The 19,570-nt window shown below is 40.7% G+C and overlaps 1 protein-coding gene across 1 annotated transcript in view; it reads left to right on the top strand.

Moving 5' to 3' along the window:
• The window catches only part of LOC137277192 (beta-1,4-galactosyltransferase 4-like), a 57,864-nt gene that overhangs the window by 8,743 nt on the left and 29,551 nt on the right, over positions 1-19,570 (top strand). The window contains exon 2 of the mRNA XM_067808868.1: positions 15,427-15,643. Within this exon, the coding sequence (XP_067664969.1) occupies positions 15,427-15,643 (217 nt within the window). The remainder of the gene's footprint in view (positions 1-15,426; positions 15,644-19,570) is intronic.

Below are 19,570 nucleotides of genomic sequence, written 5' to 3'. Positions count from 1 at the left end.
TGCATGAATTAATCTGTATCGCATCTGACCCACATCTGAACCTAGCTATAAAATTAATGTCAGAGAGAGAGAAAGGTAGGCTATTCGGGCGTCAAGTGCTGTGTAAATAAAAATCTCCTAAGATGAAAAAAGCAACGGCCGGGATTTATTCTCATAAAGTCACCAGTTTGGAAAAACGGTAATTCCTACTTTGTGCAAATTTCGCTAAACAGTCAATTAATGCAATTACCGGATTAAATTTTCGGATTAGGACTGAATGTGATTGTGGGGCGACAGATAATTTAACTAAGGGAAATGGCAAAACTGTTATATTGACACACACACACACACACACACACACACACACACACACACACACACACATATATATAGACTCCATGGTAATGACGTCACCGTTTTGAGTAAGCCGATGCAGCAGCTCACCCGTAATGCTGCTGTTGATGTATGTATATATATATACAGTATGGTTCAAAATTATTGAGAATAGCTAAAGCATTTCATATTATTAAACGAGAACAAATCAGATAAAATTGAATGTATTGTGAAAGTGAACTGACCTTTTCATGTTGTTTAGGTAACAATTTAATATTTTATCAAGTCTCCTTGAGCTTCACGGCACAGTCTAAGACGGGTAGGCATACTTCCTATCAGAGAGGTTAGGGTCTCGTGAGTTATGCTGTCCCAGTATCGGACCATTTCTCTCTTCATGTCTTCAATTTTTGTCAACCCCTTTTGATTCACACACTCCTTCATCATCCCCCAAATGTTCTCAATGGGATTTAAGTCAGGACTATATGCAGGAAATGGTAATGCAGTCACATTTTTCTCCTGAAACCACTGCTTGGCATGTTTTGCGGTGTGTTTAGGATCATTATCTTGCTGCAAAATCCAGTCATTTCCATAAAACACATGTGCACTTGGAAGGAGAAAATTATCTAATATGTTAGTGTAGCGTTGACTTGTCAGATTTCCCTCAAACACAAACAGCGGGGTCGTTCCTAATAAGGATATCCCTCCCCACACATGAAACTTTGGACTGTATTTAGGTCGTCGATACAACGGTGCTGACGCAGACTTTGTCCATATTTTCACATTATTGGGATATAGCCATATTGAGCTTTCATCAGTAAAAATCACATTTTCCCAGTCAAAGTTTTCATGTGCCAAACACCACTCAACACGCCTGTCTTTATGTTCTTGTTTCATGAGAGGAGAAGGAATTCCAGTCTTTTTCTCCCATCCAAGATCAATCAAATTTCTTCTAACTGTAGATTTTGATACAACTGTTGATCCCCTTTCTATCATTTCATACCTGATGTTGGAGATGCTTGCCCTTTGCTTTTTAGACGCTAAAATTCCCAGCCGGACGCGATCTGAGAAGTCCAATTTTCTGGGTCTCCCTGCTCCTTTCTCGTGCCCAAAATCCTTTCCCTCTTTAAAATTCTTCCTAATCCTATACACAGTAGCAAGAGGAGTTCCTGTTCTCTCTGCCAATGTATTTATATCATCAATTCCTTGATTACACAACTCAAAAATCAACCTTCTTTTATCTTCAGCAGACATTGTTGACAGTGCTGAGGAAAATGACGTCTGCTACAAATTCAGGGGAGGTAACTCTAATTGTACTATACTAAGTAGGCCAAGATGAGATACCTCCCTTATACCATTACTTAGTTTTAAGTATCAGTGAATCAGTTGAGGTGTTAGGATAGCTCAAAGTCAGAAGAAAAATTCTCAATAATTATGAACCAGACTATAGATGGTACACACATCAGCAGCAGCATTACGGGTGAGCTGCTGCATCGGCTTACTCAAAACGGTGACGTCATTACCATGGAGTCTCGTCTTCAGTTGGTCCAGCCTGTTGTCCAAATCTCTCTACCTTCTTCTCTTGGGGACCCGTGAAGGTCCCGGGGTAGAACAGGCTTTCAGCAACCCATGCTTGCCATAAACGGCGACTATGCTTGTCGTAAGAGGCGACTAAACGGATTCGGGTACTCAGGCGCGCTGACATGATTGACACATGTCATGTGTGAGACTTCTATTTAATTTACAGTTGTACATGTGTGAGACTTCTGTCTAATTTACAGATGTGTATGTGCGAGACAACTATTTAATTTACAGATGTGTATGTGTGAGACAACTATTTAATTTACAGGTGTGAGTATGTTCACTGCAGTTATTCTTATTTAAAGAGGAAATCCACATTTTTACGTTTAGTGACGCATTGAATCTCACAATTCCATATGATAATGTACACAAAGGGTCGGAACCATTATTATCTGTATTATACCCGCACGGATAATGGGACACCTTCCTAGTTTTCTAACTTTCCCATTAAATGTTTTGCTTTCATCCTACAACGGTTTGTTGTAAATTACCTGAAATACACGATGCCTACTACTTACTTCATGCGACAAACATAATCTCAGATGTATCCAATGTTACACATATGAAGATTATCGCTTTCACTATCCATGTAAGCATGCTATTACACGTTCATAAATGCATCCAGGTGATAATGATGAAAAAACCTCAATTTTCTATTTCGGTTTTACCTATGAAAATATTTGATGTGTGTTGAGATAGCTTTCCATCGTCAAAGAATGGGGGTGTTTCATAGTAAAATCTACAGTTCCTCAAAGGGCAAGAATGATCTTAATGCCAATTACCTCATTCTATTTTTCCTTACCCTGGGCCTCAGGGGTATGTCCATACGAACCCTGGACCCATTCAACAATATATATAACTTGAATATAGTTCACATGAACGTGCTTAGATTAAGGGATAAAACTGACATCATCGATCAATATTGAACTTACAGATTATGATATCATCTGCGTAACAGAAACATGGTTACATCCTGACATTTTAGACAATGATATCATGACACCTGTTTTTGTTGGGTTTTTTTATAAACCTTTCATACAATATAGACTTGCTCAAGGAGAAGGGGTTGCAGTTTATGTACGTGAAAATATCTACGATAAACTTTGGAAGATCTCTCAATAATGGGCTTAGAATCAGTAAAAGGTACTTGCAGAAGTCACCATACCTTGATTGGCACTTTCTACCGTTCTGATAACAATAATCACTACTTTATTGACTTATCAGAAAACGCATCCGTAAACACAGACTTGCAAAAACACGAAATTTACCCTCTGAATGTAACAAAGATACATTTTGGTGGTTTCAGATTTATTTATTTATTTATTTATTATTGGATATTTATATAGCGCTCATATCCATCATCTCAACTCCCTGGGGAGTATGCAACTCTTACTGCCACTAGGCGCACCGAGTCTATTGTGGTTCTCCCATCCTAACGAGGTACCCAATTCATAGCTGGGTGGACTGGGACACATAGTCACAGTACTTTGTTCATGTTTACTGCACGTTGTTGTATCCACAACTAGGTGTATGCACGTATTCATGTGGCCACCATCTGGTCATATACCAACGGATTCATGGGTTCTTTTAAGTGCACAGGGTTGTGTACTGCACACTAGGGGTTGTGACAACACGGAAAGAGTCTGCACACAAAGTTGACGCCAAGGTTTTTACACCCGGTGACAAGTGGGCTCGATCCCGACACCTCAACCTCGCTGGAGCACTAGCCTGGCGCTTTAGCCAGCTCGCCCACCGATTGGGTGTTATAGACAATATTGTAAAAGGTTCAAATCTGAAAAAAAACATGTTGAAAATAACTATCGTCGTACACGGAATCGGACATGGTTCTGGGTGCAAAAGGCATGCTGCAATCCTTAAATAGTGCCTTAAGAGTCAGAAAGCATAGTTATTGTCAATATTTCCAGTAATCACCACGTCGTCTCCTCATTCCCTGGATCAGTCTTTGAATCTCACGTTAAGGAAGCCTGGCCCATTCTTCATGCAGGACAGCTTCCAGTTCACGTAAGGTTTTTACAGGAGGATCTCTTTGTCGAACTCGACGACCTACGCTATTCCAAATATGCTCTGGCAGGCCAGGGAATTGTCTCCACACCTTTCCGACGCAAAACTTCAATAACGGCATGTGCTGTATGGTTTCCCGCGTTTTTATCTATGAAAATTGGACGGTGTGACAACACGTGATTGTCAAAATGCGGAACAGCTCTTGTTTGCAAGATCTCACGTTGATATCGAAGTGCATTTAATAGCCGATGCACAGTGACCAAATCAAGTTTGCAGTCATGGGGGAACATAACTGAATCTCCACCGCATGGAATGGTCTTTGCAATGTTTCATTCTGCCATTGCCGTGTTTGATCGTCTCTAGACCCGTGAACGGCCGTCAAAAACCTACTCTCATGAGAGAAATGGACTCTTTTCCATGACGCAATATTCCATCGTTGACGTTGTCTAGACCATTGTAAACGAGCTGCACGATGGTTCATGGTCAACATGTAACGTCTGATAGGTCTTCTAGCCCTGTATCCCACCACTTTCAGCCTGTTCCTGATGGTTCGTGAAGATATCGTCCTACCCTGTAACCACAGTGTTTTCTGGACAGTTCTCCTGATAAACCGGTGTCACAGCACAAGGCGCAACAACGCTGAATTTTCACGTGTGGTGGTTTTGCGAGGTTGTCCTGAACGTGGTCTATCACTGACGTCATTAGTTACTTCAAATGTCTGCACTAATCGTGAGACAACTGAATGATGTCGATCGATTTGACGTCCAGTTTCTCGGCTAACTTTTATGGTAAGGTGTTCAGAAATTTTATATTTGTGAAGTATCATTTGAAATTTTCTGGTAAAACAGAATATTGTATGTCACTTTGAATTTGGTGGCGCTTAATTAATTTCCAGTATATGACTGTATTATTTATGTGCACGATTACATGAACTCAGAATCCCTACCTGTAAACTAAACCTTCCGGTTGAGACTAAAAGTATGTACACCGTCAGTATTAGCTACGACAGTATTAGCTATGTGCTCTATTGCTGGAACTAAAAATACCTGTCTGTAAATCTAATATCCTTTTCAATTGAAGGGATAAAATTGCACATCTATCTAAATATGTGTGTATATACGTGTGCATTTGTACATTACTTTATTTACGTATGTTGTAGAGTGGGAACAAAAAATGGACATGAAAATGGTTTCGATTTTTAAAAGCGGGTGAGTTCATATTCAAGAGGGGGGCTGTTACATCTTTGCCAGTAAACTGCGATGTTCTCTATTGGATACAGTAGTCACAAACTGAGAGGTATTAAGAAACATTTTGAACTGTCGTCAAGTTTTTAATTAGTAACCGTCAGTTAACCCTTCATCATGTCAAATTTGCTTCAACCATAATTCCTTATCATTATTAATAAGCACCTTTCTTGCATAAGCAAAATTACGAAATTATAAATTGTCTACCTCTTAAGTAACTGATTGCGCGTAAGGAATTTTAATAACTGCATTTCCCATCATTTCCAAAATTTGAGAGACCATTTGTGTACGATCTCCGTTAGCCTATATCCATCTGCCAAACTAAGGGTGTTTTCTTTCAGAAACGTAAACTCTCCATTTTTATGCTTTGTGAAATTAGATGTCCAGCCAATTTCCCCCCTACTGCAACTTTGGGGGGTCTTACTGCCTACTCCTAGGAAACAGCGTGAAGCCCTATTTTGGAGAGCATTAATAGAACTGAATTCTTTAGTACCCAAAATAGCCGAACCATACGATAACATTAGTTGAACTAAATTACATATGACATCGGTTCCCAATTTACATATTTTAGCAACTACCTCCCCCGGTGAATAGACACACTGTTCACTGCAGAGCAAATACTTTCTTGAAATTATAAATTTAAAATCCAAAAAGGCTGGACGACTAGGAGCTTGTACATTTTATGCCAGGATCGGACATTTCGAAAAGCCACAGACCTACAGAGCTAGGATCGGACGTTTAGAAGTGCCACAGACCTACAGAGCTAGGATCGGACGTTTCGAACTGCCACAGACCTACAGATCTACGATCAGACATTTCGACCAGCAAAGTGCACAGGCCGACACGTTGCATGTTTAAGAACCTAGAGGAGAGATTAGATTCTCAAGAAACTGAGCTCGATAGGCTTGAAGCCGATGACAGTTCCAAATGTCTAAAATCGCTGTTGCCCCAGACTTAGCCAAAGTACAACGAGAGACAATGGCTGATCTGAATCGGACGGATTGGTTAGGTTACTATTGCAACGGCAAACCATTCACTAAGCCAGCCCGTACTGATACGTTCAGGCGATTCGCACATGCAGGGCCTGGACCTACACGGACGACAACCCGGGACACCACCGCTATTCCAGTCGAATTCAATTTCTGCAGTAATTTGACATTGTATGTTTAGTAGAAACATTCCTAGATAAACTCAAAACTACACCACAACTTTCTGCTTGTGATGTTGGGAGATTGTTGGGCGAGGTTTACATGTTCATACAGACATAAGCTGCTGTTGACATTAGACATGATAAGCCCCTTACCAGGGAGGACAAAGACCTAGTTCTGACAGGAAGGTATGTACCCCCACTGGGGCCACGGTAACAGACGAGGTGGACGAATGGCTGACAATAGCTTTGAGATCATCCTGAGTCGGTTGTACCTGAGGCATGGCTTACAGGTATTATTAAGCCATATTATACGGAAAGGAGAGCACACCGATGATCCAAATTCATACCGCCCAGTTTCAATACTTAGGTGTTTCGGCAAACTATTTCCTTCCATTCTCATTTCACATTGGCTTTCGCAAAGGATGTTCAACAACAGATAATGGTTTTATCATACAGAGCCTTATCATTTCGTTGCAAAATAGGCATACGAAGTCATCGATTTCTCTAAGGCTTTTGACAAGGTATGGCGTTCTGTACAAAACTATTACGTTGTGGGGTTAAAGGTAAAGTATTTACTGCTAGACACATATTAGATGATCCTGCACACTAAACGCATTTGAGACAAGAGAGGAGGTACAACGAATTGGGCGAGTACACCTGGCTGCTACAGGTAGCTTGACGATTATGCACGTGCAATACATGCTAACCGTGACATGAAATCAACACCGCATATTCCTTCGAATGATAAGACTGCAATTTCAGGCATCAGATACTGATATTCCACGCTAACCTTTAGTTAAGACGAGGACAAATAGATGATTGGGGCATTGAAAAATCCAGAAAATGTCATTTGCTCCGTGAAATGGATCAGTGGTCCTAAACATATTTGCTGAGTATATTGTGTTGATTCAATTCGTTGGGATTGTACCTGTTCCCAAATCGAGTGTGCTATAACAATTCATGCGTGAAACGCATGGGGAAAATGAACTTATCAGACAACCTGTCTCCCTCTTGTTTCAAGTGGATCGTTCTGTGGGGCGTTCCCAAGTATGCAAATTGGGGCATTTGCCAGGTCTTGGATCATCTTACATGTGTTTACCCGTAATCTTATCCAAAGTATACGAAATGACATTAAATCATGTGTTAAATAGGACGGAATCAAACATCTTTCCATATCTGTTGGGGGCGGGTCCTCTCCTTTCTCATTTTATCTTAATGATCTTGAGGAATATTTAATTTGTAACCGATGTGACGGTCTGGAACTAGAATGCTGGTCACGTGACCATCTACCTTAAACGTTTAGTGTTGTTATATGCTGATGACACTGTACTTTTAGCCGCAAGTAACTACCATTTGCAGACAGCGCCTTATTGATTTTCACGTTATTGTGACTTCTGGAAACTTGAAATTAACTCAGACAAAAACAAAAATACTTATATTTGGAAGGGGTTCAGAGGGCAAGAACAAAAACAAAGTCCTCTATAATTATTGCCACCTGGACATTGTTGATACGATTAAGCACCTCGGCATAAACCTGTCACAGAAAAGGAAGAATGATCACCGCTATTGAACATCCTGCAGATATGGGTATTAGAGCCGCAATGTCTTCATTGAAAAGGGTGAGAAATTTACATTTACCTTTGGATTGTCTTATCTCCTGTTTCGATAAGGTTATTCTTCCTGTATTACTTTACGGCTGTGAAATCTGAGGGTTTGAGAAGGCTGATATAATGTATACATACATACATACAAAACCGCTGTTGCGTCTTGAGGCCACTTTTAAAATTTGATAGTTCCATTTCGGAACGAAGGATGGATGGTAAATTGTTCCAGATGAAGGGGTCTGCTCTAGAGAAAGATCTGTCTCCATATGACTTAGTCCTAGTTTGTGGTATTTCAAGGAGAGAGACTGGTCCCTGGAGCGGAGTGATCTAGTTGGGTGATATGGTGTCAGGAGATCTCAGAGGTATTTTTAGCGCTATACCGTTTAAGCACATGAAAACATGGAGCAGGATTTTATAGTCGATTCTGGAGAGAAATGGAAGCCAGTGCAGAGTTATGAGGGCAGGAGAGATGTGATCAGTCAATTTAATTTGACAGATCAATCGTGCGGCTGAATTTTGTATCATCTGTAACCTGTAGAGGACTTGTTTTGGCACTCCATACAGCAAAGAGTTTAATTTAACATGTACACTTGAAAGTTCTTAAACATGCAGCTGCTCAGAGGATGTCGACACCCAGCTAACTTGGGAGAGAACCCTTACTCATACAAATAGATAAACGTGCTATAGCATACTGGTGCAAGCTATCATGTACTAATCCTACCAATTAAATTGCCTCATTTCTGTAAATTAGATGATTGGTAAATGTAAGCATGGCTGTTCTTATCCTTGGCTAAATTACATCAAAGATATGTTAAGAATTTGTGGTACCCCGCATTGTTTTGAACATACACATCTTATTTCCAAAGGAATGACTGACTGCAAAAGTGGTTCTTATTTCAAAGGGCCAGTTTTTGAAGTCCGATTATGAAATTTGATCATTAAAGATTCACCATGTTTTAGAAAGTACCCATTATTCACAGCGAACATAAAACCGTTATAAACCGCTTCCACATTTTAGAACAAGTAGTCACAAATTGCCAATAGAAAAGGCGAGCTGATCGAATATTCCTTGTGAAGAGAGAATTTGTACATTGTGCAATTTTCAACAAACTGGTGGTAAATTCCATTATTTATTTAGATGTAAAGCATGAGTGAATGAATGTTCTTCCATTATTAGTGATTATCTTTATAAATCTCTAATATGTCAAAATATGAGCAACTTGTTGGGAATTATAAGATACATGTTCTGAAAAAAACTGTCCAGATTTCTGAATCTTGTGTACGCTTCTTGTTGTAATTTCCACATAACTATGTAAAATATAAACCAGCCTGTGTCTCAGGTATTTTATTTCATATATTCATATTTCGTATAACGGTAATGGTATTATGTAAAATGTACCTCATGTACCACCGTTGGTGGCTCCTTTGAGTAATATAGTGAACTAATGACAGAACAGCATTCGCCGAGGAGGAAAGTACCCCTTTAGACCAGAGACACTCTTGTGATATATACTTCTTGTGTATATACTTCTGGAATTCTTGATTTTTGCTTCACTCATCACTTATACACATGTAATTGTAGATATGTATAATGAGTGAGTGACTGACTGAGTGAGTTTAGTTTTACGCCGCACTCAGCAATATTCCAGATATATGGCGGAGATCTGTAAATTCTCGAGTCTGGACCAGACAATCCGGTGTCCAGCAACATAAATATCGATCTGCGCAATTGGGAACCGATGTCATGTGTCAACCTATTAAGTCAGCGAGCCTGACCACCCGACCTCGTTAGTCGCCTCTTACGACAAGCATAGTCGCCTTTTATGGCAAGCCTTCCCTCCCAAAACATGTTAAAGAAGGTAAACGTGTCGCGAGAAAACGTGTTAACATCAGTTGTCCTTTTAAAAAATCTACTTTGAAACATTTTTGGTTACATTAATAATTAATTCAGATATCTTATTGCATCTGGGGAATGGAATGGGCATTAACAAAATGTTAACTGACACTGTCACACTGCCCTCAAAAATAATGTGTAAAACTGTCACAAAGCGTTCTAAAACACCTTTCCAGTTTTGTCAAATAATAAGATCAACAAGAAAGAAAGAAGTTATGGAACTATAACCCTCAAGCATCAATGGCGAATCAGATCAGATCGGCAATATGTCATATTATTCACACACCTCAAATACACCCTAACATTTTGTTTTAGATTATGAAACTATCACTATTACTTGCAAACACATTTCACCTGATAGTATAATCCCCTCATATGAATTAACTAGGAATACTAAAACAAGGGCGTGTAGCATTTCAATGGCGAAATGTCATACTTTTCACACACCTCAATTACACTTTAACAATTTTTTAAGTCAAAAAACTGTCACTGTTACCTGCGAATACATTCAACTAAAGGTATGTTCTGCTTCTAAAAATGTAACGAATGTGTGAAACAAGTTATTGTCGGCACAATTTAGTCTATCTTCGTGGTGACTCGAGAATAGAAGCCAGTGAGCTATAACATCCCGACTTGAAACTTTACTACAAATCTACGTATACTGTCCCAATACGGACACTACTATCCACCCGACGAAGGAGTAAGCATTAACTCCGAAACGTTGTGTTCCCATAATAAAGAAGTTGATATCCATATCTTCATTCTTACTAATATCAATTATTTGACTCAAACTGAAGTGACAAAATAGTTAACCTATCCTCTTCATGTTGGATTTTAGTTGTTATAACACTCAGTGAACATAATCAGCTGTTGAAAATAAACCCGGCTCGATCTTAAATACTACGCTGCCACCATATTGGCTACACTGCTTACGTAATGACCCGAGACATACGTTCAGCGGTTTTTCGAGGAGTTTCTTCTCCCCGTCTATATAGGCTCCCTGATTCAATTAACCGCTCTGAACTTTCAAATTGTTTATTAAAACTCCGCCTATACAGGAAAAAGCAACAGTTACTGCTACTGTGAGTATTTACAGCTCTGTTAAAGCAGGGATAATCTACAACAGGGATAGGTCACTCACTTGTTTTCTTTACCATTTGCACTAATTAATTCTTCTTGTGTGAGACACGATCATGGATTTACTGGCTAGTTTGACTGTCCGGTCGGTTTAAAGCCCGGGTGTGTCCTCAGTCCCCTACACTTTTCGCTACGCGTTCGGTTCAATCAAAATCTAGTCGCCAACAATTCAGTATAGTATGTCTATGATTTCTAACATACTGGGTTGATCTCCATTCTACCATGACCCATTTAATCGAACTTACTGCAAAACACACTGCGTAATCCGGCATGGGACGAGAGGCGAATTGAACTCGTCTACGAAAGGGATGGTCGGTGCCGTTCGAATTTTTTAAACATTTCAACATAAAAAATATTTTATTTAAAGAAAACAAACTACTGTTTATTCAATGCAATAACGCAATACCCCAGAGCGTTTTTTATAATCCCAATTCCACACGAATGAAACCAGTCTATTGTGTAGTAACTAATATCTACTTAACAACATACCATTATACCCGAATGTGTTGTAGTAACTAATATCTGGTTAACCACATAGCATTATACCCCGATGTGTTGTAGTAACTAATATCTAGTTAACCACATAGCATTATACCCCAATGTGTTGTAGTAACTAATATCTACTTAACCACATAGCATTATACCCCAATGTGTTGTAGTAACTAATATCTACTTAACTAAATACCATTATACCCCAATGTGTTGTAGTAACTAATATCTAGTTAACCACATACCATTATACCCAAATGTGTTGTAGTAACTAATATCTAGTTAACCACATACCATTATACCCCAATGTGTTGTAGTAACTAATATCTAGTTAACCACACACCATTATACCACAATGTGTTGTAGTAACTAATATCTAGTCAACCACATTACCCATATGTGAAATTTTGGATATGGCTTTGCTAATAATTCCCTCCAAAATGGAAACAATGCAAACATGTGGCATCGAGAATGTAGAAAAGATGCTTTTGGATCGACCTTCGTATTCCTGACTATTTAATCTGACCACATCAAACATACACTATTTGATTATAACTTTCATTTCCATTTCTTTTCAATATTCCATATTGTTTATTCAGCACACACTGCAAACATATATTGATTAAAATTATAGCTTTCATTTCTTATTCCATTTTGTATATTCAGCACACGCTTCAAACATATACTATTTGATTTTAACTTTCATTTCTTATTCCATATTGTATATTCGGCACACACTTCAAACATATACTATTTGATTATAAATTTCATTTCTTATTCCATATTGTTTCTTCAGCACACACTTCAAACATATATTGATTAAAATTATAGCTTTCAGTTCTTATTCCATACAGTTTATTCAGCACACACTACAAACATATGTTGATTAAAATTATAGCTTTCATTTCTTATTCCATATTGTATATTCAGCACACACTACAAACATATATTGGTTAAAATTATAGCTTTCATTTCTTATTCCATATTGTATATTCAGCACACACTTCAAACATATACTATTTGATTATAACTTTCATTTCTTATTCCATATTGTTTATTCAGAACACACTACGAACATATGCTGTTTGACTGTAACTTTGATTTCTGATATATTCCATGACGTTTAAGTGACCAACTTACACACATATACTAATTGTCACTTTCATTTCTATCATATTTCGTATCGTTTATTCAGCCCACATTACAAAAACATACTAATTGATTACAACCTTCATGTCTGTCATATTCTTAACTGTTTATTGAGCCAAATTGAGTATGTATTCTGTCATATTTATTACATTTGAGCCCGACGACCTATCCTACGTCCGTGTTAACACACAGGGCACACACAAGCAGCACGGCCAGCTTGGTGTGAAGCTCGACATAACATTAGCTCGATGTCATGAAGAAGGTTCACTGGTCGGTCGGTCGACAATTCTAGGGCACATCGTGCCCTAGCCGTTGGTGTTTTCTTACGTTAAAAAGCAATTCAGCATTAACCTGCCAGGAGTTAAGTTCCTAATTCCACTGAGTATGTTTGGGATAGTATAGGTCGCAGAATACGCCAGGGTGATCATTAAGTTCAAAATTTCCACGTACTTGAACAAAAATGGCACAATAAGTCAATTTCAGCGACCGTTTCGATCAGTGAGGAGGTGGACAGGGACGCTGTTAAAGTTGTTACAACTTATTGACATTGAGTTCGGGGATTTTCATACCTATGTGATTCCCGAGGATGTCGTGCCATAATCTTGAACACGACCGCACTTGATAACAAATTCGAAGTGAGTCAAATTTTTGCCCATGAGCGGTTTTGTCAATAAACTACTTTTGCGTTCTTTTTTTTCGATTTGCTGCTGTTCATTTAGGGTCAGTTTATTTACATACAAAGTGAAATAGAGGTTTTCCAAAGATCCTTTCTATAGCTGATGGTAATACATTGATGCAAAATCATATTGGGTGTAGAGATACTGTTTTTTCCATGTTTACCTTTATTGCAGTGATATATAACATTCCAGTGTTCCATGATCTCACCCCTGTTGTACATGTATTGCAGTGATATATCTCAAATCATTGCACACATATTACAGTGATGCATCCCATCTCCTTGTAGGCATACTGCAGAGTGCATCCCCTCCTGTTGACATAATGCAGAGTGTATCCCATCTTCATATAGGCATACTGCAGGGTGCATCACATCTCCATGTAGGCATACTGCAGGGTGCATCCCATCGCCTTGCAGGCATACTACAGGGTGCATTCCATCCTGTTTAGATACTGCAGGATGCATCCCATCTCCATGTAAGCATACTGTAGGGTGCATCCCATCTCCTTGTAGGCATACTGCAGGGTGCATCCTATCCTGTTGACATACTGCAGGGTGCATCCCATCTCCATGTAGGCATACTGCAGGGTGCATCCTATCTCCTTGTAGGCATAGTGCAGGGTGCATCCCATCCTGTTGACATACTGCTGGGTGCATCCCATCTTCATGTAGGCATACTGCAGGGTGCATCCCATCTCCTTGTAGGCATACTGCAGGGTGCATCCAATGTCCTTGTAGGCATACTGCAGGGTGCATCCAATGTCCTTGTAGGCATACTGCTGGGTGCATCCCATCTCCTTGTAGGCATACTGCAGGGTGCATCCAATGTCCTTGTAGACATACTCTGCATCCAATGTCCTTGTAGGAATACTGCAAGGTGCATTCCATCTCCATGTAGACATACTGCTGGGTGCATCCCATCTCCTTGTAGACATACTGCAGGGTGCATCCCATCTCCAAGTAGGCATACTGCAAGGTGCATCCAATGTACTTGTAGGAATACTGCTGGGTGCATTCCATCTCCATGTAGACATACTGCAGGGTGCATCCAATGTCCTTGTAGACATACTGCAGAGTGCATCCAATGTCCTTGTAGACATACTGCAGGGTGCATCCAATGTCCTTGTAGACATACTGCAGGGTGCATCCCATCTCCATGTAGGCATACTGCAAGGTCCATCCAATGTACTTGTAGGCATACTGCAGGGTGTATTTCATCTCCATGTAGACATACTGCAGTGTATATCCAATGTCCTTGTAGACATACTGCAGGGTGCATCCCATCTCCTTGTAGGCATACTGCATGGTGCATCCAATGTCCTTGTAGACATACTGCAGGGTGCATCCAATGTCCTTGTAGGCATACTCTGCATCAAATATCCTTGTAGGAATACTGCAGGGTGCATCCAATGTACTTGTTGGAATACTGCAGGGTGCATCCAATGTCGTCGTAGGAATACTGCAGGGTGCATTCCATCTCCATGTAGACATACTGCTGGGTGCATCCCATCTCCTTGTAGACATACTGCAGGGTGCATCCCATCTCCATGTAGGCATACTGCAAGGTACATCCAATGTACTTGTAGGAATACTGCTGGGTGCATTCCATCTCCATGTAGACATACCGCAGGGTGCATCCCATCTCCATGTAGGCATACTGCAGGGTGCATCGAATGTACTTGTAGGCATACTGCAGGGTGTATTTCATCTCCATGTAGACATACTGCAGGGTGCATCCAATGTCCTTGTAGACATACTGCAGGGAGCATCCAGTGTCCTTGTAGACATACTGCAAAGTGCATCCAATGTCCTTGTAGACATACTGCAGGGTGCATCCAATGTCCTTGTAGACATACTGCAGGGTGCATCCCATCTCCATGTAGGCATACTGCAAGGTGCATCCAATGTACTTGTAGGCATACTGCAGGGTGTATTTCATCTCCATGTAGACATACTGCAGGGTACATCCAATGTCCTTGTAGACATACTGCAGGGTGCATCCCATCTCCATGTAGGCATACTGCAGGGTGCATTCCATCTCCATGTAGGCATACTGCATGGTGCATCGAATGTCCTTGTAGGCATACTGCATTGTGCATCCACTTACTGTGACATATTACATTCCTTTATACACATAGTAGTCTTACTCCAGTCTCCTGCCGCTGTTTCAGCTGTGTGGCCGGTGCCCCAAGAAAAAAGTCCTGTTCGCCTTGTTGTTGGTGTGCGCCGTATCACCGGTCTTCAGGCTCATCAAAAGCAAAAACGTGATTGTCTCAGGACGGAACATTCAATTCCTGGAGGAACTGCCTGATTTTGGAAGAGTAACGTTCCAGAGAACGACAAATGTTTCAGAAAAATACCTTTGCCCAAAGACGTCGCCTCATCTGGGTTTGTACCATTCCATATCTTGTTAATCAGTGCTAAACTTCTATTAAAATGAAGCCAATATATTCCACTAAACAGAAGCGACAAATTCTCTTCCACATTCACAAGAGTCGTACACACTTTGTACATTGTGACCATATGATGAGGGGATGTTTCTTTCAGCAGTATTAAGGGGCATGGTGGGCGAGCTGGCTAAGGCGCCAGGCTAGTGATCCAGGTTTCGGGATCGAGGTTGAGGTTTCGGGATCGAGCCCACCTGTGACCGGGTGTAAAAACCTTGGAGTCAACTTTGTGTGCAGACTCTTGTGTGTTGTCACAACCCCTAATGTACAGTACACAACCCTGTGCACTTAAAAGAACCCACGAATCCGTTGGTATATGACCAGATGGTGGCCACATGAACACGGTACAGTAACGTGCAGTAACCTTGGACAAAGTGCTGTGAGTATGTGTCCAAGTTCACCCAGCTGTCAACTGGGTACCTCGTTAGGATGAGAGAGCCACAATAAACTCGGTGCGCCAAGTGGCAGCAAGAGTTGTATATTCCCCAGGGAGTTGAGATTGAAATACGATGTGCTGTTGAGATTGACATCCGGTGATCGTGGGAAAAATACCAGCGCCTTGAGCATGCACTAGTGCGTGGATATGTGTGCTATATAAATATCCAATGTATCTATAATCTATCTATTACACCTGTATGATGGTGTTTGCAAACAAATCGAGTTTGAACAATACAGTTCGGTGATTGTCAGCATGCGATATGATGGCAGAGCATTTGTTAATGAATCACTATGAAATAATGATGGTACCAGATGTTCGTGAAAAGGTGAGCACATCCTGCCCCACCGATGGCTCCCGTCATAAACATATATTAAGAATAATCAACTGTTCATCTGCACGGGAACATATGGCATTAGTGAAAATAGGGAATTACACTGTACATCAGATTTGGAAATTTCCCCCATACGTCTACTGTAAAACATCTTGAAAGCTTTACTAAGGCCTTGAATGATGTAACCTTGATAAACCAACTTCTGTGCAAGAGTGGCATCACCCTCTGAAATCCCGATGAGCACGCTCACTCTCTCAAACGTTGTGAAATGTAATCACCAAAGGCTGGAGCGTATAGAAGATTGCTCAGCATGAAAGGGAAGTTGTCTATTGGAAATGAAATTCTTGCAAACGCAGTCTTTACACTGGGGGTAGCCAAACACATACATATCGTCTACGAATATAAGTTGCCCTTCCAAGCAAGATAGTTGACACGGGCGTATCCCGAACCAGATTGTTGTCTACAGTATTTTCCAGGAGGAGATGTGGTCCTACAGTTTTTTCGACCCACAGAAGCATATTTTGGAAATTCGTTTCGGTTGCCATCTTCCATTTTGTGTAGTGCTATACATTGGAACTACCAACACTCTAATTGGAAATTTTCTACTACTTTTGTTGTGGAGAAAAAAATGCGAAAAGGTAGTCCTGACATTTTGCTCTCTTGATAAATTCTAACAAAATAATTTGGCTGGGTCATACTCACTGCTTTCCAAAAAGGGTAGATAAAATGAAGTATAAGAGGTAAGTCTGCAAAGCTTTATTTTGTAAATAAAGCTTAAGATTGGATTTTTTTAAGCGAGCCCGAACCGCTATTGTGTATGCTACTGAAGTAACGTTACACAGCGAGCGGTCAGGCACAGACGTGTCCATATTGAATGTAGGTCGATGTTGTTGATCCAGTCGATGGCGGTAGGCAGAATGATCTACAGAACTCCAGTTATTCCTAATGTAAGTCCACATGTGTGTTGCGTGAACACAACAACCCGCCTTTATTTACACAGTCACAGATTCTTAAACTTTCGAGCACAGTGCGACCACATCGCCATTCGCTTGGAACGTTCTCGTTCGATCTCGTGTTTACCAACAGTAAAAAGACATACTCATGTACAGAAGATTGCCTAAAGGGAGGCAACTCTAAAGTGGGACGTTAAAAGGCGTCCCTCTAAAATACTATTATATATATGATGCGAAATGTGACCCATAATAACTATCACCTATTCAATGATTATTCAAATTACAGAAAAATACACTCTCGTAACATACTGAATGTGTATGCATAGGTCTAAATATGAAGTAGTTGAGGCGGTCTCACGTGTCTCCTAAATTTCAAGTTCAGGTGGGTAAAGTAGTGAAGAACAATTGGCTATACGATGGTTACTGAACGATGTCAAATAATCGATGTACCGGAGGATTAAGTTACACTTCTGGGCCAAATTACCTTGTTTAGATTTTGTCAACCTAAGCATAAATTCATATGCAGGTTCGTAAGGCGGAAGCACAATTGTGGGTGGGGAAGCCAAATTATGGCGAAATTGTATTCTGAGGAAGATATACACCTGGAAATTAATCAAGCAACACCCCAATTTTTTCTATTGGAGCAACTTTGAAGTGTTCTGACAATCAAAATATGCCGGGTTGATATAGTTTGACACTTTTTTATTCAACAGACGATCTCTGACAAACAACTTAAAGGGAAAAAGTATCAAGACTTTGCTTTATTGCAACGAAATCCAAATTCTTAAAACTGTCTTAAATTCATGAAAAAATGGACACAATTTACTATTCATCCACAGACGTTGTTGTCAGGTGTATTAACACAAATGTCACATGGAAAGAAAGAACAGTCATCTGAGAGTCTGCACACCGACTTTCATCAATATCTAGTGTGTCCTCCCTGCGCACGCACCACCGATTCCAGACGCCTCCTCATTCCTTGGATGAGTCTCCGGATCTGATTCTGGGGGATCCTGTTCCACTCCTCATGCAGGGCAGCCGTCAATTCGTTGAGATTATGGACTGGTGGGTCTCTCTGCCTCACACGACGGCCAATAAAGTCCCACAAATGTTCAATGGGGTTGAGGTCAGGGCTCATGGCAGGCCATGGAATTCTGTCAATTGCATTTTGCCGCAAAAAATCATTTACAGCATGCGCCCTGTGAGGTCTAGCATTGTCGTCCATAAATATGGGTCTCGTTGCCAGAGGATGGTTCTCAAAATGAGGTACCACAGCCCTGTCAAGAACCTCCTGTTGGTAACGAACACCGTTAAGGTTGCCACGGATGGTAATGATATCCAACTTGCAGTTCATGGAAATGCACCCCCATACCATAACGGAACCTCCCCCAAAGGCCACAGTCTCCTGGATGTTCCGTGGAGCCATTGCTGTGTTCCTCTGCCTCCAGACCCGAGTACGACCGTCCACCATGTGCAGCAAGAACCGGCTCTCATCTGAGAAATGGACCTTCCTCCAAGAGGCAATGTTCCAGTGCAAACGGTCATTACACCAGGCCAGTCGGGCTGCCTTATGGGCTGGAGACAGTCTGGGTCGCTTGATTGGCCTCCTTGCCCGGTATCCTGCAGCTTTCAGACGATTCCGAACAGTCCTGTTCGAGATGGGTCTCCCTGGAAGCCACTCCTGTCTCAACCGAGAGCTCGAGTCGAAGGACCTGCGCCGTACAAGTCTCAGTAAAGCTCTGTCCTCCCGGACTGTGGTCTTCCTGGGTCTTCCTGGTCTAGGCAGGTCTTTAACTTCATTAGTGGCCCGGTATTTTTTCAAAAGTTTTGAAATTATGGAATGATGTCGTCCGATTTGAGTCCCGATTTGTCTTAGAGACATACCAGCATTCCTCATGCCGATTATTTGCCAACGAGTGGCCTCTGATAATTTCCTACATGCCATGACATTGAAATGAATGAAAAACCGAATGCAATCGACAACCTGCGCTTGTAAACACCCCAGGGAAAAAGTGCATTTTTCGAAAGTTGAGGTTAAAGCAATGCACGTGCGCTGTGCAAGCTTCACGCGCGTCATATCAACCCATGAAAAGCTCATGCTGTATGTCAATACATCAAAATTGAATAATCAATCATCAAAATTAC

Source organism: Haliotis asinina, chromosome 3 (assembly GCF_037392515.1).
Source record: "Haliotis asinina isolate JCU_RB_2024 chromosome 3, JCU_Hal_asi_v2, whole genome shotgun sequence".
Classification (NCBI taxonomy): domain Eukaryota; kingdom Metazoa; phylum Mollusca; class Gastropoda; order Lepetellida; family Haliotidae; genus Haliotis; species Haliotis asinina.
The sequence above is the reverse complement of the archived record's forward strand: the minus strand, read 5'-3'. Positions and strand labels throughout refer to the sequence as shown.